General features: G+C 32.3%; 1 protein-coding gene, 1 long non-coding RNA gene, 1 other non-coding gene and 1 pseudogene across 3 annotated transcripts; 1 reads left to right on the top strand and 3 right to left on the bottom strand.

The window, feature by feature from the left end:
• On the bottom strand, nt 1-12024 carry LOC122306282 (annotated as a pseudogene).
• A 3640-nt stretch (nt 12025-15664) lies between these two features.
• TRNAN-GUU lies at nt 15665-15738 on the bottom strand. The gene has a single exon. It is a non-coding gene; the product is annotated as a tRNA-Asn (tRNA).
• Nucleotides 15739-17191: 1453 nt separating this feature from the next.
• Nucleotides 17192-19121, top strand: LOC122308015. Its single transcript, XR_006241892.1, has 2 exons — nt 17192-17468; nt 18720-19121. It is a non-coding gene; the product is annotated as an uncharacterized LOC122308015 (long non-coding RNA).
• An 847-nt stretch (nt 19122-19968) lies between these two features.
• LOC122308509 (autophagy-related protein 8C-like) lies at nt 19969-22308 on the bottom strand. The gene is made up of 6 exons (XM_043121875.1): nt 22198-22308; nt 22043-22090; nt 21140-21195; nt 21011-21063; nt 20345-20463; nt 19969-20260 (listed from the first exon to the last, which is right to left on the bottom strand). Exons 2-6 carry the CDS (start codon nt 22077-22079, stop codon nt 20166-20168), a joined length of 360 nt encoding a protein of 119 aa, XP_042977809.1. The 5' UTR covers nt 22080-22090; nt 22198-22308; the 3' UTR covers nt 19969-20165.
• Nucleotides 22309-26879: the final 4571 nt, after the last annotated feature.

A 26879-nucleotide genomic window follows, 5' to 3' on the forward strand; every position in this document is an offset into this window, starting at 1 on the left:
CTCAACTTAACCCAATATCTAAACTGGCCCAAATGGTTGTAGTAAACTCTCATTTCCACACAATTAAGTTCTTTTCTTTTTTTTCTTTTTTTTTTTTATCAACTCCAATGGTTCCAACAAGTAAAAGTAGTGGCACGCGCGCGCCCACAGAGACACAGAGAGAGAGAGAGAGAGAGAGAGAGAGAGAGAGGCTGCAATCCCAAAATTATTTTCGCTTACAAAATTAGTTTCACTTACAATATGAAGAGCTCATAATTAAAGATCTTACCATGGACCATGGCACAGAAACCAAATGATATTAATTTTAATCTCACCATTTAATTATTTAAGCCAGAGGAAAATAGAGTTGATAATCTTCAAATTATGATTTGAATTCAATCACAACTTTCCCAACATTAGTGCTTGTGAAGAGGGAGCCTAAGCTCTCCAAGTAGCTCTCGATTCCATGGTAGATTGTGTACTTGGAACTAATCTTGCCCTCTTTTACGTAGCTCTCCATTTCCTTTGGAAAATCCCCAAAACGATCCAAATATGAACTGTTGCCTAGATGACTAACACAAGAGGGGGGTGAATTGAGTTGTATTAAAAAAAATAACAATTATAAATCAAATATAAAATATAAAATATAAACAAAATATGAAATAACAATAAATATAAAGAGTAAGGGTAAGAGAGAAGCAAACTCAGTATGTTAACGAGGTTCGGCCCCACTGCCTACGTCCTCGCCTCAAGCTACCCCTTGAGGATTCCCAAATTCACTATTCAACCTCCTTCAGGTGGAGATAGAAACCTATTACACCTTTGAACAATACCGCTACAAAGGATCCGTGTAGAACACCCTCTACACTTGCAATCACCTTACACGTGGTGGTTCAACTATTCCCCGTGTAGAATACTTTCTACACACACAAGGGTTATACACACCCTTTTTCTGATACAAGAGCTGATAGTGGGTAGGTTATCAGAAAACACTCCTCAATGAGTGAAATAAGAACAATACAGCGCAAACTATATCTCTCAAAATGAGCAAGGATTAAGGCTCAATGCTTAGAGAAGAGAGAATGAAAACTTTGAATGAATGTTGTATGCTCTTGGTGTTGTAAATGTGAAGCTCTCAAATGATCTATTTATAGGCATATGAGACTTCATATTCAAATTTTAAAATATTCACATGTCAAAGACAACATCATTCACTTTTTCAAAAAATTCAAATAAAAGGTTCTTCTTTTTCAATTGTCAAAGACAACATCATTCACTTTTTCAAAAAAAAATCAAACCTAATCTTTTACTTTTGGCATATGACAAAATGAGCACATTTTCCTTTTCAAAAAAATTCAAACCTAATCTTTTACTTTTTGCATATGACAAAATGAGCACACTTTACTTTTCAAATTTTTCAAACAAAATCATCTACCTTTTGTATAAGTCTAAAAAAGTATCAATCACTTTTGAAAATATTCAAATAAAACATGCACATGTGAAAGATGACAATCAATCATCTTTAATATTTTCAAAGTTCAACCCTTTAATCAAGGCATGCACATGCAAAAGATGACAATCAATCATCTTTCAAAATTTTCAAATTTAATTTTCAAAAAAATATTCATGCACATGTGAAAAATGTATTTTAATGCTTTATGATAAAATATTAATTTTGAGCATTAATCCTAATTTCGAATTTTGAAGAGATTTACAACATTACTCTATAATTTTAATGTGAACTTGTTCCCTTCTTGCTCATGCTTGTTTCCTTGATGTGCTTGACTCCATTGTGTAGACAACTTGAGCTTGAGACTTCTTTATTCTTTGAATTCATTTGTTATCATCAAAATCTATGTGTAAATATATAATTACACAAAACTTGAAATCTTGGGTTCAACAATCTCCCCCTTTTTGATGATGACAAATACTTGATAGAACCTGAAACCTGTATTAATACTTAAGCTCTCCCTGAGAATGTGCGTTAGTTTTTCAAGCAAAAATATAAATATAATTCCAAGCATATATAACAAGTTTAACAATTTAAACAATGTTAATGTTCTAGTCTAAAACTTCTCCCCCTTTTGGCATCATTAAAAAGGATCGGCAGCAAATAAATGGACTAAAGAAAACGATGCGTTTAATAGTCACTGTAGATAGTTGAAAAATGGAGCCGTCCGTGACCCGACAAGTGCTGCAAAGCCTCGAGGCCTAACTCTATGAATTTAATACGGCTGAAGATTTAAACAATCGCCTGATGTTATTGACAAACGGGATTGAAGGCTCCGAGTTTCTGTAAAAAAATGATCATTTTCATCTATCGGATGCCAAAAAAAATAATCACTTCTTGACCTGAGTTCTGTTTTTCCACAACGATAGAATGGCTGAGCAATTCTCTTCCACTAATGTTCCAGACTTGAATCAGGAACCCCTAACGCATCAATCATCAATCTTCTCTCCTGAGACCGTCAATACCATGATAGGAGCAGTGAACCGTTTTTCTAGTAAGGCTGATTCTGAGATTATTGCAGAATCAAGAATGCTCAGTAGTCAATATGCTGCCTCTGTTACGATCTTGTCTCGAAGGTTAATGGCGAGGGTGAGTGAGATTGATCATCTTAATATGCAAATATCTGAGTTACGACAGAAGCTTGCTAATAAGGATAGTGAGAATAAAAGGCTAAAGCAAGAAAACCAAGAGTTGAAAAATTTTGCAGATTGGTATGCTCATGATCTGCAACCACGAATAGAGGAGCTGGAACGAAAAAGTGTTCAGATACAAGGTCAACATCGGCAGATAACAGCAGAGGTTCATCGTTTACTAGAAAAATAGGGACAATCTACTGTTAATCTCGCTGGCTTAGTAAGAAAACTTTTGACAATGTGTGTCCAGCATATCTTGTATTTCTTTTGACTAAATAAGATTTGAAGAGAAAATAGTTTGTCTTATTCTTTATGTTATCTCTATAAAATCAGTCCTGAAGTTCATTCAATCCGCATCAAGTTTTCATCTCATCTCTATAACTTATCTGCATTCCTTCAGCATTCTCGTTTTAAGCCTTCTATTCTTTTCTCAATGGCTCATTCTTCTAACATTTCTCTAGATCCATCCATGAGGCATTCTGCATCTCAACCTCCTGTCCTTTTTGCAGCTGCCATTGGTGCCATGTTGCAGCAAGAAAATAATAATCTGACTAATAAGTCAGATTCTGATGCTATTTATGACTTGGTGAGTCTTGGGACTCGCTACTCTTCCTCTATTGTTGCTTTTTCTCAACGGCTACAAGCCAAAAATCATGAAGTTGAAAAGCTCAAAGAACAAATTGTTGTACTTCAACGAATTGTTCAAGAGTCTCACACAAGGGAAGGAATCATTCAGCAGAAGAATAAACAGTTGAAATCTTTATTAGATTCTTCATTCCGCTTGCCAGTTCCCATGGATAAGAATGACATGATATTGTATGAAGAGAATGAGCGTCTCAAACATGAGGCTAAGAATCTCAAGTTTATGTAAAAGTATTTAAAAAATCTATCTCTATTTTTATTGACTCTAGTCTATCTTTTAAGGGATATTCATAGCATGCATCATACCTATTTATCTTCTGATCATACATAATCTATCTTCTGGTAAAGGTTTTGTGAAGATATCTGCTAACTAATCGTGTGTGTTTGTGAACTCTAATATTATATCGCATTTTTGCACATGATCTCGAAGAAAATGATACCTTATTTCAATATGCTTAGTTCTAGAATGTTGTATTGGGTTCTTTGAAAGATTTATAGCACTTGTATTATCACATTTGATTGGAATGTGATTATACATGAGTTTAAAATCTTCAAGTTGTTGCTTCATGTAGAGAACTTGAGCACAACAACTACCCGCAGCAACATATTCTGCCTCAGCAGTAGATAGTGCAACAGAATTTTGTTTTTTACTAAACCAGGAAACTAGTGCATGACCTAAGAAATGACATGCTCCGCTAGTGCTTTTTCGATCTATTTTACAGCCAGAATAATCTGCATCTGTGTACTTGATTAGATCGAAAGATGTGTGCTTAGGGTACCATAACCCTAGGTTAATTGTACCACTAAGATATCTAAGAATGCGCTTAACTGCAATTAAATGTGATTCTTTTGAAGATGATTGAAAGCGTGCACATAAGCACACACTAAACATAATATCTGGTCTACTGGCTGTTAAATATAATAAGCTACCAATCATACCTCGATATATTTTCGAGTCAACTGGCTTACCAGATTCATCTTTATCGAGTTTAGTTGATGGGCTCATTGGTGTTCCAATTTCCTTAGCATTTTCCATCCCAAACTTCTTCAGTAATTCCTTAATATATTTTGATTGATTGATAAATGTCCTACTTTTTGCTTGCTTAATTTACAATCCGAGAAAGAATATAAGTTCTCCCATCATGCTCATCTCAAATTCTTCCTGCATAGTCTTAGCAAAAACTTGACACATATTTTCATTAGTAGCACCGAATATTATATCATCAACATAAATTTGAATCAAAAGAATATCATCATTTTCATATTTAATGAAAAGAGTTGTGTCGATTTTTCCTCTTGAAAAACCTTTTTCAATCAAGAAGCCACTAAGTCTTTCTTACCAAGCTCTAGGAGCTTGTTTAAGTCCATATAGTGCTTTTGTGAGTTTGAAAATATGATTTGGGGAAATATGATTTTCAAAACCTGGAGGTTGCTCAACATATACCTCTTCATTTATAAAACCATTTAAGAAAGCACTTTTAACATCCATTTGAAAAAGTTTGAAATCTTTATAACAAGCATATGCAAGTAGCATTCGAATAGTTTCTACTCTTGCGACAGGTGCATATGTCTCATCATAATCGATTCCTTCTTCTTGATTAAAACCTTGGGCTACAAGTCGAGCCTTATTTCTAGTAATGACTCCGGACTCATCTTTCTTGTTTCTAAAAACCCATTTTGTTCCAATAATAGTATAATTTTTGGGTCTAGGAACAAGTGTCCAAACATCATTTTTTTCAAATTGATTCAATTCTTCTTGCATAGCTAGAATCCAAGATTCATCAAGAAGTGCGTCATCAATATTTTTAGGTTCAATTTGAGATAGAAAAGCAGTATGATTGCAAATATTTCTAAGAGATGATCGAGTACTTACACCTTGTGAAGGTTCTCCCAAAATTTGTTCCACTGGATGATCTTTTACAAATTTCTACTGTTTGGTTGCATCTTGTATTAAATTTTGATGATCTTTCCTGATGGCTCCATGTTGAACTTCCTCTATTGTTTTCTCTTTGTTGATATTGAGACTTTCTGTGTTATTTATACCTTCTGTTTCTTCATCAATAGATTTCTTGGAGAGTGGAGAATTAGATTCATCAAATACTACATGCATAGATTCTTGTACAGTCAAAGTCTTTTTGTTGAATACTCTATAAGCTTTACTATTAGTAGAATACCCGAGAAAGATACCTTCATCAGATTTTGCATCAAACTTGCCTAAACTATCCCTGTCATTCAAAATAAAACATTTGCATCCAAATACATGAAAGTAACCAATGTTGGGCTTTTTCTCATTCCAAAGCTCATAGGGGGTTTTATCTAACTTAGACCTTAGCATAACTCTATTTATAACATAACATGCAGTACTTACCGCTTCGGCCCAAAAATAACTAGGCAAGTTATTCTCATTGAGCATTGTTCTTGCCATTTCTTGAAGAGATCTATTTTTCCTCTCTACTACCCCATTTTGTTGAGGAGTTCGAGGAGCAGAAAAATTATGTACAAAACCGTTTTCATCACAAAATGTTTCAATATTTTTATTAACAAACTCTTTTCCCCTATCACTTCAGATACTTGAAATAGTATAGCCATTTTCATTTTGAATTTTCTTGCATAACTTGGTAAAGGCATTATGTGCCTCATCTTTATGAGCAAGAAAGATAACCCAAGTATATCTAGAAAAATCATCAACAATAACAAATGCATAATATTTTCCTCCTAGACTTGCAACTCTATTTGGTCCAAAAAGATCCATGTGTATTAGTTGCAATGGTCTAGTAGTGGAAATATGTTTCTTAGTTTTAAAAGAAGTTTTTGTTTGTTTACCAAATTGACATGCATCACAAATTTTGTCTTTAAGAAAATATGTTTTTGGTAAACCTCTCACAAGATCATTTTTTGAAAGTTTGGAAATAAGTTCCATGTTGGCATGACCTAATCTTCTATGCCATAACCAACTAGTTTCATTTTGAGCTGACAAGCAAATAACATCTTGTGAGGTAATTTCTTCAAAATCAATTGTATAAACATTATTGTTTCTAAAAGCAATAAAACAAATATTACAATCATGATCATTCAAAATAATGCATTTATCCATTTTAAAAGTAACTGTAAATCCTTTATCACATAATTGACTTATGCTCAAAAGATTATGTTTTAAACCTTCAACAAGTAGAACATCTTCAATTATGAGAGAAGATTCATTACCAATTTTACCTATTCCCACGATCTTCCCTTTCGAGTTGTCTCCAAATGTCACGTGTCCTTCTTCTTTAGATCTAAGATCAAAGAACTTAGACTGGTCTCCCGTCATGTGTCTTGAATATCTACTATCTAAAAACCACTTATTTTTGCTTGTGGATGACTTCATGCATACCTATAAAAACAATTAAAATGATTTTTCTTGGTACCCAAGTTCTTTGGGTCATTTATTTATTAGTATTAGAAGAAACAAGATTTTTAGGTACCCATATGGCCCTAATAGTCATTGTATGATTTCTTCTAATAGGACAAGTATGATAATTATGACCATTTCTATTACAAAAATTACAAATAGCATGTAACATATATGAAAAACTTGAATGATTATAATAATATCCTTTTTTGACAAAATTATTTTTATGAAAAGAATTTTGAATATTAGTCTTTGATGTAGAATGATTATCAAAGAAATTTTTATAAGGTTTGTATTTTTGTTTTGGCATATATCCCAAACCTGCCTTGTCAAAAATACATCTTTGACTACCAAGAAGTTTTTCAAAATTTCTTTTTCCATTCGTAAAGTTTTCAACAATATTTTCTAAATCGGTTTTCTTCTTATTCAATTCAAGATTTTCATCTTTCAAAATGATACTTTCTTTTCTTAAAATTTCAATTTCGTTTGTTAAAGAAGAATTTTTCTTTTTCAAAACAGTATACTTGATACCCAATTTTTCAAATTCCTCATAAATCTCTTCTAAAACATTTTGCAATTCTTCATATGAAGGATTTTCAATATTATCAAGATTTGTTACCTCAATGTCATCTTTAGCCATAAGACAAAAATTTGTTGATTCTTCATTACTTGCTTCACTATCTGAGCTACTTGAATCATCATCCCATGTAGCTTTCATTGCTTTCTTGCCTTTGTTTCGATCTTTCTTTAGCAGAGGACAATCTGGCTTGATATGACCAGGCTTATTGCATTTATAACAAATTAAAGTGTCGTTTTTACCTGAATCTTTCTTGGAAAACTTTTTGAAAGATTTCCTCGGAGGAGTTCTATTTTTCTTCAAGAACCTCTGAATTCTTCTTGTTATCATCGCAACTTCTTCATCTTTATCGTCATTTTCCTCATCTTCATCACTTCCACTTTCATGAGGAACAGCTTTAAGTGCTAAGCTCTTCTTTGGCTTTCCTTCTTCTTCTCCTCTTTTCAATGTGTACTCATGGGTGATAAGTGACCCGATGAGTTCATTGACTTCGAGCTTCTTGAGGTCTCTAGCTTCAAGAATCGCTGTAACTTTTGATTCCCAACGTTTTGGTAAAGAGTTGAGAATTTTTCTTACTATCTCCACCTTGGAATAAACTTTGCCAAGAGCTGTCAAGCTGTTTATGATGTTAGTAAAACGAGTGTGCATACTAGAAATAGATTCATCATCATTCATCTTAAACATTTCATATTCATGAGTAAGAATATAAATTTTTGATTCCTTTACTTGCGAAGTTCCTTCATAAGTTACTTCCAAGTTATCCCAAATTTCCTTTGCCGTAGCGCAATTCATTATTCTATTAAACTCATTTCCATTAAGAGCATTATATAATAAATTCATAACAGTTAAATTTAAAGTATAAAGTCTATCGTCTTCACGATCAAACTCTTCTTCTTCCTTTTTGACCTTTACTCCATCAACCACTTTTGTTGGAATATAAGGTCCATTTACAATACATTTCCAGATTTCTCTACCTTGAGCTTGAAGAAATATTCTCAGTCTAACTTTCCAGAATGAGTAATTATCTCCACAAAAGAGTGGAGGCCGACTGCTAGATTGACCTTCACCAAATGAAGCTGCAATGTTAGCCATAAGATCTTAACTCAAAAGATAGTTAATCTTATAATAGAGCTCTTAGCTCTGATACCAATTGATACTGGTCATAGGCCGCACTTATGTCACCTAACAATTGTACCTACCAGACTAGCCGGCCACCGTCTCTACCGGTGCACCGTCACTCATGGTCGGAGAGTCTTGCTTCGGTGACACAGTCACAAGCGAGAGTTCTCATGAGTGATCTGCCTGTATGAACAGTACAGGTCAACTAGCTCTGATACCAATTGTTGCCCAGATGACTAACACAAGAGGGGGGTGAATTGAGTTGTATTAAAAAAAATAACAATTATAAATCAAATATATAATATAAAATATAAACAAAATATGAAATAACAATAAATATAAAGAGTAAGGGTAAGAGAAAAGCAAACTCAGTATGTTAACGAGGTTCGGCCCCACTGCCTACGTCCTCGCCTCAAGCTACCCCTTGAGGATTCCCAAATTCACTATTCAACCTCCTTCAGGTGGAGATAGAAACCTATTACACCTTTGAACAATACCGCTACAAAGGATCTGTGTAGAACACCCTCTACACTTGCAATCACCTTACACGTGGTGATTCAACTATTCCCCGTGTAGAATACTTTCTACACACACAAGGGTTATACACACCCTTTTTCTGATACAAGAGCTGATAGTGGGTAGGTTATCAGAAAACACTCCTCAATGAGTGAAATAAGAACAATACAGCGCAAACTATATCTCTCAAAATGAACAAGGATTAAGGCTCAATGCTTAGAGAAGAGAGAATGAAAGCTTTGAATGAATGTTGTATGCTCTTGGTGTTGTAAATGTGAAGCTCTCAAATGATCTATTTATAGGCATATGAGACTTCATATTCAAATTTAAAAAGATTCACATGTCAAAGACAACATCATTCACTTTTTCAAAAAATTCAAATAAAAGGTTCTTCTTTTTCAATTGTCAAAGACAACATCATTCACTTTTTCAAAAAAAAATCAAACCTAATCTTTTACTTTTGGCATATGACAAAATGAGCACATTTTCTTTTTCAAAAAAATTCAAACCTAATCTTTTACTTTTTGCATATGACAAAATGAGCACACTTTACTTTTCAAATTTTTCAAACAAAATCATCTACCTTTTGTATAAGTCTAAAAAAGCATCAATCACTTTTGAAAATATTCAAATAAAACATGCACATGTGAAAGATGACAATCAATCATCTTTAATATCTTCAAAGTTCAACCCTTTAATCAAGGCATGCACATGCAAAAGATGACAATCAATCATCTTTCAAAATTTTCAAATTTAATTTTTAAAAAAATATTCATGCACATGTGGAAAATGTATTTTAATGCTTTATAATAAAATATTAATTTTGAGCATTAATCCTAATTTCGAATTTTGAAGAGATTTACAACATTACTCTATAATTTTAATGTGAACTTGTTCCCTTCTTGCTCATGCTTGTTTCCTTGATGTGCTTGACTCCATTGTGTAGACAACTTGAGCTTGAGACTTCTTTATTCTTTGAATTCATTTGTTATCATCAAAATCTATGTGTAAATATATAATTACACAAAACTTGAAATCTTGGGTTCAACATGAACCCACCAAAAAACCCTTCCATCCTTACCTCTTTACCTACCATATTCAAGAGATTTCTTACACCATCAATGTCTCTCCATTTTTGCATCAAACAAGAAAGCGTGCAACTTTAATATAGAGAATCATAAATATTTGCATCTCTACTACTACATGTGCATGCATTTTAAAGAAATAATACATGGTGATTGCAATGGTAGTATGTTCATATGTTTCACCTTCTTATACTGAGATATCATGCCGCAAATTGGGATCCGTGCATGCTTGTTAACGTGGTTGAGCATAGCCTCAAGCATTTCGCCACCAACATTGTCGAAATATATATCGATGCCATCAGGGAAGTACCTATAACATTTTAAGATGGATAATTATGAGTTGCAGATAATAAGAAGATATGCTTTGTGGTGATGATACCACTACTTTAATTACATATAGGAGATCAAAATGTTAAATACTAATTACTTTCTTAAAGCAGCATCTAAATCAATTTCCTTCTTGTAGTTGAATGCATCGTCATATCCAAAATCATCCTTTACGAGTTTTACCTAAGAATCACAAACAACAAAGATATCAAATTTAAGAAACTACTAAGAACATCTTACACTTGAAGTGAAAAAAGAAACAGCATGGTTAAGACAGGACACATGCATCATATTTTAACCCTTGATCTTTAGCAAAAGCCAACCAATTCCAACCTCTAAAACCACATGCCAAATAATACCCTGTGTGTCCACTAATATTTCTCTAGCTTAGTACGTAGTTCTCCATTAATAAAAAATGCATGTGTATTGTTTCCCAAGTATTGCAGGGTCACGAGTATGATCATGAGAAACAAGCAAGCAATGCATACAATAACGAAATTCATGTATATGTAGGGAGTCAAGAGCATAACACAAGGATTCGTCATAATATAGGCCAATAATGCAAAATATTAAACATCAGAAGTTGTTGCAAATACCTAAGCATAATAGTTCCAACAGAGAACTCTAATAGAAGTGCCTTGAAGAGACAAACAATAGAATGATTGTATTTGTCTAGATTATTGTCGTTCGTTCTAGCAATTTGTTGTGTTTAATGCATAGATTATACTAAAAGTTTTTCTAGATTTCCTAGACTTTGTCGAGATTCTTGATTCGAAACTTAACAAAGAACATTAATGAGAAACATTACAAGATACAAGTAAGAATACCTCTTTCTACTCTTTGGTTTTAATAAGCTTTCTTGTTGCTATATAAAGAGAAAACGGATTCCAGGCTCCACTTTGCATTCGGCTAATTGGCACATAATAGAGTGCCTTGATTTGGTTATAATAGGCAAGTATCCAGGAATCAATACATTAAGAACTCTTTCGACAAGCTTGCTGATAAAAGGGTTTTAACACTTCCATTCATCTCCAGTGTTGACATGCGTGACACTAAAACACCATCTATGGCCTCTAGAATTCTTATTAAACAATCTAATTTTCCAATTAACAACTAGCAGCACTGCACCAGATACTGAGGTTGTATGGCATAGGACATACCTTCTCATCTGACCCGGTGCTGCCGACAACCCTGCAACTTTTGAGCTTAGCCAATTGTCCGGCATACATTCCGACCGCTCCAGTCGCAGTTGAAACAAACACATTCGAACCTACCTTTGGCTCTCCCAACACCTCTATCCCCACCCATGCTGCAAATCCCGGTACCCCTGTATATGTCCCATTTTTCATATCTCATTGAATTGCCTTGAAGATATTAACAACAAGGCTTGAGGGGAAAAAACAACCCAACAACAAGAGTTACCTAGAGAACTAAGATAATCTGACAGTGGAACCCTAGATGTTGGATCAATCTTTCGTATTAACTACTCGAAGGGTACCACACAGTAGTCAGCAATAGGAGAGAAAGGATTAAGGACAATGTCACCCTCTTTGTAATTATTGTCCTTCGACCGAATTACTCTTCCAATTGAAGATGCAGCAATTACCTGCGTTACTGCTCACACATTTATCAACTTCGAATATATCATTTCACAGCTAGTAAGGTTAGGACATCCAAGTTTCACCCGAGCTTTTTTAAGAGAGAAATGATTGTTGTAGTCGAGTACGCAAGAGCCATACAATCATTTTGAAAAAATAAATAAATAAATATGAGATCCACATGAAAAGAAATTAATTTTTTAATATGAATTTTTCTCTTTTTCAAAGCGATTGTATGGCACTTGCGCATTCTACAACTGTATGTAGTATTACTCTTTTTAAAAATAATATTGCCTTCTATTATATTAGATTTATAAATAATTTTTAAAAAAAATTATAAAATTGACCTAGTTTATTATGATATATTTTATTTATTTATAATAAAAAAATTATATTCTAAATATTATGTCAAATTTCAATTTATAAAATTTTTTCTATAAAATCTCTTTATACATCAAATATTTTTCTATCTTTTTTTAAGAGAAAAAAAAAAAGATGGGCGTTAGTTAAAAATGAACGGCAGAGATTTTGTAATTTTTCTTTTATTTTTAACATAAAAATAAAGGAGAAAATTTTAAATTGTATTTGAGTACTCTACAGCATTAGAATATCCTCGATAGATTATCTAAAGTTAAAATGATACTTTTAATGAATATAAAATGAATTTGACTTTTGACTATTCCATTTTATGTCTCCATATTGGAATAGTTATTTTTTATTATATAATAATAAAATAATATAAGATGAATTTGACTTTGGCTATTCATATCAAATCTCTCTACATAAGATTATCTATGTATTCATTATATAGTAATGAGTAATTAATAATTAAAAAATATTTAATTTTTTTAATTATTATTATTTTTTATTTTATAATATTTTATTGTTCTACCTATTATATGTTAATTTGTAATCATATTCTAATTAAATTAGTAATCATGAATAATATAAAGTAATTAAAGAACAGCCCTTATTTTTATACTACGCGTGATACATTATTTATTTTATTTTTTATTTTTTTTATCAAATATGTAATATATATTGATGATGAATAGAAAAAAAAATAATTTAAAAAGAATAAAAAATTAAATATAGTGTGTAGTTAAAATCATTGAGTTGAAGTACTCATAAAATAATGACACGGATAAATTCCGGCAAAACTGTTATTCACTATAATAATTAGGAGTGTAAAAAAAATTGGAAAATAGGTTGGCTCGGAGCGGACCAGACCGACAGGTCCAATTTGGTTTGTAAGCGGTCTAATGCAATACCGATTTTTAAAAATTAAAATCGATCCTAAACTGGTGTGGCACCGGTTTTCATATTTTCAAAATCGGTTTAAATCGAACAAGACCGATATATATTTATAATTTTTTATATTATATTATATATATTATATGTTAAATTGCTAATTCATATAATATGAAATTCAAATCTTATTATTCAAGTATATTAATCTTATAACATAAAATTAATATAACAAATGATATAACGTAAAATTAATTTTATAATTTTTACTATAATATTTGATATAACATATAAATTTTAATCTTATAATATAAAATTAATATAACATAAAAACTTTAATCTTAAACATAAACATTAATATTAAGTTATTAATATAAACTTACTTTTGATATATATATATATATATATGTATATATATACTAATGATAAATAAATTTTTGGCATAATAAATTACAATATTAATTTATTTTTTATAAATATATTTTTACACATTTAATCATATATACTCATATAAAAAGTCTAGAACTAATATAGACTATAGTTAAATTAAATACTATACTAGTATGTGTTAATTATTATAAAATAATGTACTTAGATTATAATATAAATATACTAATAGTTTAGTATATGTAAACATCTTATTATTATTAATATAGATAATTCATAAAACATGAAAAATTAGACCGAAATTAGAAAAACTGGAAGTTTCGGTTTCGGTAGTGATCTAAATCGGTTCAATTTTGATTATTAAATTTTCAAAACCAATATATACCAAGTCTGATTCTAAAAAATGTATAAAACCAAATCAAACCAGACCGATTACACTTATAATAATAATCTAATAAATTTTGAGTAGTATTACCGTCCTATGTTTTTACACTCTTACTATAAATTTTATGATATAATTAAAATTCTTTCGTTTTATTAATTAAATTTTTATATAAATAATCATTTAACTTGATTTTATAGCGATATTTTGAATTCAAATCTTAACTTCACTCTCCCAATCATTGCTTTAGGCATAATTTAAAAGAAAATGATAGCGACTTTTAAATCTTTAATAGGCTCTTGTATATTTTTATTTTAAAAGTAACAATAGATATAGTAATGAGTTATACAAGTGACATGCGCTCTTTTTGAAAAAAAATAAAGTCGACTATTAAAATTCTTTTTCGTATGGATCACATATTTATTTATTATTTTAAAAAGAAAAGTACGGTGTTTACGCACTTTATGATTATAAATATAATTTCTCTTATTTTAATACTTAAGAATTTATTGAGAACTAGTTATAAATGAATATTAATGTTTAGAATTTTTTTTTCTTGTTCTAATAGTAATTAATGTGTTTATTCCATTAATTTTCTTGATAACTGATACAAATAAAATTTAGAAAAATGATTCATACAATCATAACGTATGTAAGATTTGTACGTGTACTCCCTTTAAAAAATGGATTAGTCTGGGATCCACATGAAAAGACTCAAGTTTTTAATAGTGGGTCATACTTTTTGTCTTTAAATGAATATGCAAAGTCTATATACCTAAAACTGTATCTAACATTAGTCTAAAATTTATACCTACAATTATCAGACCAACACGCTATTGACAATATAAAATAACAATTATATTTTAAACTATTTTTATAATTGAAAGTCTCAAAATAAGTAATTAAATATTTTATTGCTAGTGAAATCTATCATTACTAATTTATACAGGTACAATGAAATTTGTTGTGATACAAATAAAATTCAAAATACAAATTAAAATTAAAATTTAAAAGGTTTACACATAAAATAAATACATTTGTTTATTATCTCTTATTAATTATTGTTTTGGGTAAGGATGTAACCAATCCGGTTTGATCCAGTTTTAGACAAAATTTAAGACCGAACAGGTATGCACCGGTTTTATATTTTTTAAAACCGATTACGCACCGGTTACACTCCTAAACCGGTACTCTGATTTTACCGGTTTTAATATAATATATTATAGTATATAACACTATAGTGATAATATATTGTAGCATATTATAATATATATTATAATTATATTATAGGCTATAATGATATATTATAAAATATAATATAATGATATATTATAGTATATTATAATATATAGTGATATAGTATTAGTATAACTATTAATATACACTATATAATATTAATATAACTATTAATACAATAAACAAAATGATATGAGATTTTAAAATTTAATATTATATTAGTTAGTAATCTATCATATAATACAAAACTAATTTATATATAGTTATATATTATATATAAATATTATATATAATATAAAAAATTAAAATATATATAAACCGGTCCGGTTTGGTTTTAGAAAAAGAAAAATTAGAACCGGACCGATTTTGACCAGTTTTAAAAAAAATAAAATCGATATCAAACCGATTTAATCCGCTTCATCAGTTTTTTTTTACACCCTTAGTTTTGGGTACCGACTGCTTCAAGTCGAGCTGAACTAAAGAATAAACATTTAGAAATTAATAAGGGTTGGTAAAAATATTAAACACAAAATGCGCTAGAAGGAGGGCTTGAACCTCCGACCTTGTGGTTAACAGCCACACGCTCTAGCCAACTGAGCTATTCCAGCTTTGAATGTTCATTCATATTAATTGATTTAAAATATTACAAAAATACGCATTAGAAAATTGAGATTCATCCGTATAACATGGCAGGACAACCTTCTTTTGCAAATATTTAACTGAGATCTCGTCTTTTCTCACGTATTCTAATATAAGTGTTATCCGCAAAGAAATTATACATAATTAATTTTATAAATTGATATGATCATTTTATATGATTTATCAAATTTATTTTATAATCTGACGAACTATATCAAGTTACATTAATTTATAAAATTACTTTTATATAATCTTTTTATATCTAAAATATTTCTTTTATAATAATTTTACGACACCTGCCATAAAAAAAAAAAAAAAAAAAAACTAAGAAAGAAAAGTAGCATAAATAGATTATAAGAAAAATTTTACTCATCATTTATATATTATATATCTATTTTTTTTAATATATATAATGTAAAGATGATGACTCTATAGATAAGTGCCTTTAACAAAACCACCAAAACCAGCATCAACTCAATAACTCATGCCACTTTTGCGCACCTAAAACAATCCCAACCCCACCTCGATTAGAGGTCATTTCTGATAGACAATTATACATTCTTTTTACATTTTTTATTTAAAATAATATTTTAAATGACTGATATTTTGATAAAATAATTTATAAAAATAATCTTGTCTGTAAAAATATCTTCATTTTAAAACATTATTTTCTAATAAATTATAAAATAAAAAGTATACATGTATTATTACTTGTATAGCACAATGTTTACATAATAAATTATTTATTTTTAAATTTATTTTTAATCATTACTATGAATTTTGAGTTTTGATTTTCGGGTGTGTGAGGTCTTGGACTGTTAAGAGTGTAGGCCTAATGGGTCCCTTAAATGTGGTATCATAAAGTAGTCATATATCTTTAGTGGATCTCTCAAATTTTCACATACTAGTACTATGTGGGTTATGAATTCCCGTCTGCCTAAACATGAATTTGACAAACAATACCTTAGATGTCAGATGGATTGTTATGAGATCTTGCTATATTTGATTGTTCCACAAAATTTCCAAAAATGTGGTGGATACTTATGATTGAGTAATGCTACATACAGTCCTCAAAAGGGAACTGCAATGCAAGGCTAAGTAATTTTATCTTTAAATTTTTTTAAAATTACAAAAATATCCTTTATAAAATGATGTTTGTTCTCATTTAATAAAATGTATGCACATGTAGTCCCCAAGTAGGGACTACAAATAGGATTTCTCCTTATGATTTTAGATTTGATTTTCTGGATTATCCTCTTCTCCATGTCGAGATTCTCTATATGCCAATCTTATGGACTTTAGAGGTCATTTCAAGAGTCAACACATAGAAATGTTCTACTAAGGAACTAATAAATACAGATAAAATTCAGAAAAATATCGATAAATATATTATTAGTTACTTATAAACCTACATATGAGTAAGAGCACCCTCATCCGTGTTTCTAAAGGCCCATATTCTTTAAATTATCAAAGAAATTTTGGAAAAACTTCTCTTCCCGCTTCCTAAATTAGGGATTTCATTTGTGGCTACTACAATGATTCCTTAAATATGGAGAGTTACTGTTCATCCCCAAAGGCATTGTGCATTTTTCTTGCTCTGTTTCCTACATTGAACTCTCTTTTATGCCCTAGTTGGTATCGACCCTCTCTAACATTGTTTGTGTCCAATGACGGGAATCCCTCCAATTGTCTTCGATAGGTAAGTTTCTACTCTTGTTACACACAAACTAAAAGCCACACACTTCCAATCTCTCTCACATGTTTCATTTGAGAGAAATAATCTCTCGAATCCCTCTCTACTCACTATCTCACATGTGTTCCATTGTTTCTTTACCCTAGCCTTAGCCGACTTTACTCACTATCTCGCATATCTTTGTTTGAGCTTCTCTATGGTTTCACCAACTAAGATTTTGTTAAACATTTGGAAAGAAATTTAGGGAAAATCAATTTGGTTGCCATTTGATTCTACAGCTTCTTTGATTTGTGCTTTGTGTGATTTTCATGCTCTCCAATGAAATATTTGTACTATGTTCTCTAAATTGGATTTTCTATGATTACTGACTTTGCGTGATTTGAGCAATTGTTGTTTGATAAGTTTGGTGAGGACCAAGCAATTTGGGCAATGTCATACTTGAATTTGCAAAAGCTATTGTTGTGATATTTTTCTTCCACAGTTGCTATGATATTTGGCTTCCACGTATGTCATTCGTGATCTCTTGATTAATGTTTTATGTTGTTGGCTTACTTGGTTCTTGTTATTCATTGGTTATTTGCTTTGTTGTTCAATTATACATTTGTTCTTTGCAGCTTTTGGTATTGAATTAGGGTTATCGTTGGAGTTTCATGTGTAATATAAGGCTGTAATGATGGTTGAATTTTGTATTAGAAGTGTAAAATCACAAGTGTTATGAGTGGGGCTCGATCGATATGACAGGGTAACTTCAATGACCATCTTTATTGTGAAAATCTCACAAAGGTGACTAGGGTTAAATGTTTTTAAACCATTTAAGCTTGGGCTCCTTTCCTACTCCTAAAATATCATGAGCCCCATGGGAAAATATTTATAATACTTTCCTATTACTTATCCTTTATTTACTTATGCCCAGTTTGTGGTCCCTACATCAAGCTATGGACAGATTGTATAAATAGGCATGCTGTTTTTCAAGCTTGGTTGGATTTGTTTGTTATTTTTCCTAATGTGCTGTGATGGTTCCATGCTAACATCCTGAAACCTTGAGATCAGCCGCTGTGCTCAATGGCATAACCTGTTATCATCTTACCTTAATAATGAACTATTTATAGACAAAAATATTATCCTTTGAAAATATATCCGTTAAGAAAAGGACAAACAAAATTACCGTGAACTCGGACAAATGATTAAATAATTTTTATCTGGTTAAATGATTTTATTGATCTGAGCATGAGTTTCCTTTGGTAACATAATATTCAGACGACGGGAAGCAAGCTGCAAGACACCGCGCTGGGGTGATCAATGGGGCACTGAAGATTGCAATCGCAAAGCTTTGATTATGATGACAAGCTCGTGACACAGGTAGGGCACGACAGCGCGCAGCAAGACGGTGGAGATGAAGGCAGCTGCTTCAGCTGGACTTGTCAAGGTCGATGCATCTGCAGCTCCCAAGAGGCAAGGAGCCAAACCTTGGGAGAGATTAAATAGGTCTGAATCAATATCTGAGATTGAGAAAGGTCTCCAAATGAACAAATTTATCCTTTGATGCATGATAATCCAACTACTTTTCCTGAAATTCAAAAGGGTATCATGTTGCTGCAACTTACAGCTCCTTGGTCACTTTAATTTGTTTTGCTTATAGACAGGTCGGGTTAGTTATTATATATGTTGGTTAACTCCAATGTTAAAAGGCCTATAAAATTAAATTTGAAGATGCATAATAAACGTTCTTTTTAATCTGTATACATCAACACAAGGGCATTTAAATAAGAGTTTTATTACGTACAAACAAAATCGCAGATTAATCTGCGTACTAATATTAATTCCTTCATATTTAAAATTTAAATTAGTACTTTTTTTCATAAAATCTATTTTTTGACCAATCACATTAAATTGATGCACATATTAATATGCAGCTATGCTTGTAATTAGATTTTTCTTATAAATAATGTCAAAAAATAATACTTAAAGTCGTGAGTGTATATGTGTCACACAATCACTTTAAAAGAAATGAATAAATATGAGACTCACATAAAAAGAAAATTAATATTTTAATAATAGATCTTACTATTTTTCAGAACGACTACACAATGCTTACATAATTCAACTATATGTAACGTTATTTAATAATGTATCACATCTTATATGTTTCCAAAGTCCCAACCCATGTGGCCTACTCACCTCGTTTGAACACCATCCTCCTTGTGCCCAAACATACTTTGATTCTATGACAGTCCCCCACAACTCCATTTCTCGTTTGCATAATAACTTGACACTGCATGCGTGATAGGTGGGAGATTTCTACAAAATTATTGTAACTCTTCATGTTGATGGTAAAACGGATGCAAAATAGAATTCTACAATACAGAGCAGCGCTCACACATCCATGAAGCTGTACAAACATTTCATTTGCGTAAACTACTCGTTCAGACCAATCGCAAAAGAGGTTGTCAAGAGTAATATATAAGTAATCACCAATCCAATTTGTGGAGAACTTAAAAAGAGAAGATCAGGCTAAACAGTGGTCCAATTAATATGAACTAGTCATCGATCCAGGCCATTTTGAAAATAACATCAAACTGATATAAACAGTCATTGATCCATGAACATTAAACTAACATACTGCAGAGAATTTACATCTAATATAACTCCATCTTTTGTTATTTTTTGAGAGTCCTATTCACATTGATGCATATTAATCACGTTTCAGCACATCCCAAAGGTATTCTCGCCACTGTAGGTCATATAGAGGAAACCATCTTCTTCCTTATTTTCCTCATAAATTGCAGACATCATAGCCGCTGCAATTACAGACCAATACTGCAAATCAACAAAACTTAATGATGTGCCAGAAATTAATAAATAAGAGAGGACTTTTATCTTACCAGTGGGTGGTAGAATGTTCTTGACAAAAATGAAAATAGCCTTCTCAGGACTTAGCTTGATTCTTTTCCGAACCACATACACAAACTGGCCAACGGTCAAATCAGCAGGAACAAGATATCTAGATTCATCAAAAAGGAGCATATTTAGAGAATGATAGACTAAAAGGAATTGCAAGTTATAGAAGTGATATATACATATACATAGATATAACCCTCCAAATCCACACTCAAGGCTAAAGAAGAAATGAGAATCAAACTACAAAATTGTATCTTTTGTTCTCACTAGGAAACTCTAGAAATATATATATATATATATATATTTGAAAGGTGAAAACTCTAGAAATATATTAAACATGTCCATATTTCTTTATTTTTTGAATAAGGAGGAATAGACCTGAGAAATATAGCAAAAGTACTTTAGAAATAGGAGATAGTTACACATTAGCACACAGAAACAGCACATGGCAAAACCATTCACTGGCATTACTTTTTTTTTTTTTTTATATAAATAATTCTCTAGTATTACTTAAACTCCAAGAAGTACTTAAACTCCAAGAAGCACTCAAAAAGGTAAAAATAGCAATCTAGATGAAAGTATTATGTGATTGAATAACATATGAAGATTATTATAGAAAAGATGTAGAATAAAAGCAAAGAAAAACTGACTTTTTCTTGTCGATGTCAGGCACATCACTCTTGTCAGCCCTTTCGACAATCACCTAAACAAGACCAACCATTATATTGTAATAAACCAAAACTCTCACACACACCAACACACAAAATTAACAATCATACTGGTATTCTGTCTGGGTACTTCTCACGGATCCGAGCAGCTTCTGCCTGCCTCCTTTCTGGCATATTAGAAGAACACAAACATTAACATAGAGCAAAGGATATAATCTATTCTTCTCTATGTAGATTGGGCAATGTTCTTAACATTAATCACCAAGCATCATAATTGTTTTAGGTTATCCTCTTGGGTGCAAACAATTTCTAGGGGCCATTGGACTAGGGAAACTTCCCCTTGAATTACCCACGATGCACTTACGGAAAAGTCTTTGCCAAGGGCCTATCCAGACCTGGGATTAGTTGGAACTTTGTTCTCGGGCATCCAATGCCAATCAAAATATAATTTTTTTAGGTAATCGCTAAGCATAACATTACAGAACAACCAACACAATGGTTGCCCGAAATAAGCTACATGACACACTTTAAAAAAAAAAAAAAATACGATTCTCATTCATAACCAAACGCCCCCACAGAGTGAAGAGACAAGATTCTACTCCCGTAGTTACTGTCACTGTTACACAATAAAGTCGAAAACCTTCATCGATTTTTCTTTTAATTTCTTGAGCAAAACCTTCATTGGGTTGCTCTGGAATTTAATGAAATGAAGAATCTCTAAACCCTCGTTCGCCAAAAGAAACGAAGTATGCATTACAATGACGAAATTTCAAACCAAATTTGGAAACTGCCAAAAAACCCCAGAATGAAAAACCGGAAAAACATATAATTTGAAGTGAATCAGGTTGATAAATATCATAATCACAGAAATCAGCCAACCAATATACTAGAACGCCACAAATCAACAATAACTATAAATATTGATTTAATTTTGTCTATTGTAAATTCAGAACTAAGGAAACATTCAGGTCTCTGATTAAAAAAAGAAAGAAAGGGAAAGACAGAAAAGCGAACCGAGAGGGTGTTCCATCTTAAAGGAACTCTTGGCCATGTCGGCAAATTCTGCAACCAAAGTAATAATTATAATAACAGCAACAAAATAAGAGCAGAATTAGGGTTTTGTTCGGGGGATCGAAGGATCAAATAAAATTATTAAGAACAAATTGTACCAAATTGAAGAGAGAGGAATGGGTTGGTTGAGATCCCAAAAACACGGTCGTGATGGAGAATAACAAATTGCCTCGTTGCCAATGGAAATACCCGACAAACTCTTGGTATGGGCAAAACGCAGTCGTTTTTACCCTTGAGTCTTAGTCACACTCGATCATTCCAACAAGCTTATGCCCTTTCTGAAACAAAGCCACATTAGGCTGTTCATCTGGATTCCGACTCGAAAATTCGGATATACTCAAATTAGAATTCGAATTTGAAATCCGGATCAAAATCTGGATTGGATTAGCCTGAATTAGATCTGGATCGGAATCTGGATGAACTCAGGTTTTGTAAAATCGGATTCCGGATTCCGGATTAAACTTTTTTTTTTTTTTGTTCTTTCTAAGACTTTAAAAGCATAATTTTTTTAAAAAAATAAAATCGAATATCATATTAAAGATTTTTAAAATCAATTTTGAAAAGTATAATTCTCTTTATGTAAAAACCTATATTTATTATAGAAATTTAAAAATATATATATTGAAAATCCTACTTTTTTTTTTTTTTTAAAGCCTATATTTTGTGAAAATTTTGCTAAGAAGTAATGTTAAAAAGCATAACATTGTCCAGAATAATAAAATATATAAAAATGAAAAACTTAAATGCATGCAATCCACTATATATTACATTACATTACAAAATATAAAATTACAAGATATGAGTTACATATCAATAACATAGTCATCCATGTGATTTAATCACGCCAAATAAAACTTCAAGTATATTCATTATACCCACTCAAACGGAAGACAACCGCCACATTGAATTCCTAGTGTATTCTCTGCAGCCACTCAAACTAAAGAGTAAGAATGTATTTCAACAGAGAAAAATACAAACTATGGAAAAAAAATACTAAATTCTCCATTTACATAACTGGGTGAATAAAAAAAAGAGAGATAAAACTAAGGATATCAAGAGAAAAACAATCAAACCACACAAAATTAGTAACTATATTATAAAATCCAAATAACTACTAGAACCATTAAATACATAGGCTGGAGAGAGAAGATTCCTATTATTTTAGTTGAAAATTGTTCTGGATTTATCAGATGCAATATATTAATAATTGTGCTGTATAAATGGCACATGACGCTTGAAGAAGTTGGAAGTTAGTGTCAATATGCCTGATCGTTTTATGCTTTCTATAACTTTATCTGTGTTTTATCAACACATAGGACATAAGGCTATCCAGAGTTCAAAAAGGATGGAGATGTAGTTTTCGAGCCATCAATTACATTAGAGGAAAAAGAGACACCAAGTTCATATTTCAAGATTGGGGACTACAAAGACATATCACGATTCGGGATTGTTCTTAGTCAATCATCTTTCCTTATTTTTTGTTTTCTAGAACATTAGCTGGGTTTACAGAAATGCCATTAACAGTATTAAATCTATTTATCATGTGCTACACAACAAGAGAAAAAACAAAATGATACATGAAGCTAAGCAAGATTGGCAATAGAAATTCTAAGAACATGTTTTCTAGTCACTCATGTAACTGCCCGAAGCTAGTGTGCTCCTTATCAAGAGAAAACAATACATATACACAGAACATAGATACATTGATTGATAACAGGCAATAATTCTCCAGGGTAAACTAAACTGACTTATGGTACTATAATTTTGAGTTTAAACTTGTCAGCCCAAATAGGATCATAGAGAGATGTTTCAAAGCATCACACATAATAAATAACTCTGAGCTGATCCCTTATAAAAAAGAAAATCTAAATTTGTGGAATTTCTGAGGATCCCTAACCTTACCCACATAACGACATTTATAGTGATTACTAGATTGAACTTTTCCCCATTCTAAATGAAGTAAATGAACTTTGTATTCCACGAAAGACGCAATAGATCCCTACTTGAAATGGGCTGCCCCTTGCCTTCTGAGAAAAGTACTTGCAAATCTGGTTTGGGACCCTTTGCAAATTTGGAAAAAGAAAAAAAAAATGCCGGAGTGATGGTGAAAAATGCAAAATATGGCGCACCAAAATCTATACAAAAAAGAGACCCAGTTCACCATATCTACACAAAACAGAACAAAACTAGCACACCCATAAAAACCCCATCCGACAGGTACCAAACCAAAACAAAACGTAGAACAAAACAAGCAAACCCATAAAAATTTTCACGCCATTACAGAGAGAACAAATGTACTCACAAAAACATTACAGATCTAACCCATAAAATACTCCTCAACCGTTCAAACATTCTCATAAATAAAAAAAAAATCCAAAATCAATAATGAGAGAATAAAACAAACAAAGAGAACAAGACATACCCGTGGATGAAAACGACGGCACGAGGATGAAAACGAGGCTTTGATCGGTAGAGGAGGCTAGGGTTCGGCCTGAGAGAGAGAGAGAGAGAGAGAGAGAGAGAGAGAGAGAGAGAGAGAGAGAGAGAGAGAGAGAGAGAGAGAGAGAGAGAGATGATGACGACAACGCAGACAGAGCCACAAAATAGAGACGACGACACGAGAAGGAAGGGGCACGAGGATGAAGGCAACGGGTGAGACACGAGGGGGGAGAAGGGCCGCGTGAGACACAGCGGCGGCGGCGGCTAGGGTTACGAAGCTTCTTTCGCTTGAGAGAGAGAGAGAGAGAGAGAGAGAGAGAGAGAGAGAGAGAGAGAGAGAGAGAGACGGGGGGTCGGGACGCTCGACTGGGTGTGATTCCTTTTATACAAGCCCGGTTGTACCGGGTATTGAATACGAAACCCCGGTTTCATACCCGGGTCTGGATCGGCTATTCCGGTTATTATAATTGCGGGTTTCGGCCCGGATCAAATCCAATCCGAAACCCATAACCCGGGTTCTGGACCGGGCCAGATTTTTATCCAGTCTGAATGAACACCCCTAATCGCGGAGTGTCCGGCTATTAAACTTAGAAAAGCAGTCTTCCATTCACACGGCGACACGTAGACAAAAACCCAATAAATATATTAGACCTCACCACATAGAATCACCACAAGCAAATCACAGAAATTGTGTTCTCCAAGCTCTCGAGCTCTTCTCGTCTTTGTCTCCAAGCTTGTCTCTTTGCATTGCCACCAAGCCCGCCTCCCAAGACGAAGCTCAATTCCACCGCCACCATCTCAGTCCAACGCCAATCATCCGTTACCGAGCTTGATTTTTCAGACCACTTGACCCATCTCAATTAGAAATAAATCCTTAAAATTGCTTCTTCCTTATCTTCTAAACTCAGATAATTTCTTTTTCTCTAGATGCACCTAATTACCTTTTTCTCTAGATGCACCTCAAACAACCCAAAATCATCTTTTGGGACACTTATTTCTTTTTTTTTCTTTTTTTCTACGCACTCCTAACTTTCCCAACTTCCGTATATTAAAACAGATTGACAATAATAACTACCAAGAGCCAACAACAAAAGAAGTACCTTTCCAAAAATCATAAATCAAATACTTCCAATTTAAAGTTCGAATCACATATACGAGAAAACAACATAAAAAAACAATGGAAACTGATCTATAGCCAAGATCTACAAGCACCACAAAAAATCACCTAAACTCAAACTATATGGAAGATTTAGCATCTACAGATATATTCATCATCTATAAATTTTTAAATGAAAAAGAAAATAAAGTGCAAGATTGCAAATCCTCGACCCATTAGACATTTAAATTTTTGAGAATGGTGGAGATCTGTAGCAAATTGGTGAGTGATAACGAAGCTTCTACTTCATGCGACTAGGACTCTCAAGCGGCACAACGAAGGAGAATGGAGATCAAAAGGTTCAAGTTTGTGCCCTCACCAGAGATGGAGGAAGGCCAGAAGCGTCAAAAGCTATGATGCAAACCAAGGAGCTGGACATGCTAATCATATACATGGGAATGGAGCTAATCATACACGTGAGAATGAAGCTAAATTTGCACAAGCCCCTTTGCCAATACCTAGAGAACCTTGGACTGAAATTTCTATGGATTTTATTTTAGGTTTAGCTAGGACTAAGAGGGGAAGAGATTCAATTTTTGTGGTGGTAGATAGATTTTCCAAGATGACACATTTCATTGAATGTCATAAAACCGATGATGCATCACATATAGCTAATTTGTTCTTCAAAGAAATTGTTAGGTTACATGGCATGCCTAGGACCATTGTTTCTGATAGGAATGCAAAGTTTTTGACTTACTTTTGGAAGACTTTGTGGGGAAAGTTGGGAACTAAATTGTTGTTTTCTAATACTTGTCATCCACAAACGGATGGTCAAACTGAAGTAGTGAATAGAACTTTGTCTTTTTTGTTACGTGCTATCATTAAAAAGAACTTGAAAACATGGGAAGATTGTTTGCTACATGTTGAATTTGCTTACAATAGAAGTATACATTTTGCATCTAAGTTTTCACTATTTGAAATTGTTTATGGCTTTAACCCATTGTCACCTTTGGATTTAACTTCTTTACCTTTGAGTGAACGTGTGAACTTAGATGGCAAAAAGAAGGTAGAATTTGTAAAGATGATTCATGAAAAGGCACGGCTGAACGTTGAGAGGAGGACTAAACAACATATCCATCAAGCCGAGAGGAGGACTAAACAATATATCCATCAAGCCAACAAAGGACGTAAAAAGGTAGTGTTTGAACTAGGAGATTGGGTTTGGTTGTACTTAAGGAATGACCG

The sequence above is a fragment of the Carya illinoinensis genome, chromosome 4, assembly GCF_018687715.1.
Source record: "Carya illinoinensis cultivar Pawnee chromosome 4, C.illinoinensisPawnee_v1, whole genome shotgun sequence".
NCBI classification, from domain to species: Eukaryota; Viridiplantae; Streptophyta; class Magnoliopsida; order Fagales; family Juglandaceae; genus Carya; species Carya illinoinensis.

Excerpts from the sequence above, each read along its gene's own strand:
- LOC122308509 (XM_043121875.1), bottom strand. The coding sequence starts at position 22,079 with ATGGCCAAGAGTTCCTTTAAGATGGAACACCCTCTCG. Across the intron at positions 21,196-22,042 it reads TAAGATGGAACACCCTCTCG|AAAGGAGGCAGGCAGAAGCT; the intron begins GTTCGCTTTTCT and ends CTAATATGCCAG. Across the intron at positions 20,464-21,010 it reads CCTGACATCGACAAGAAAAA|ATATCTTGTTCCTGCTGATT; the intron begins GTCAGTTTTTCT and ends TGATGAATCTAG.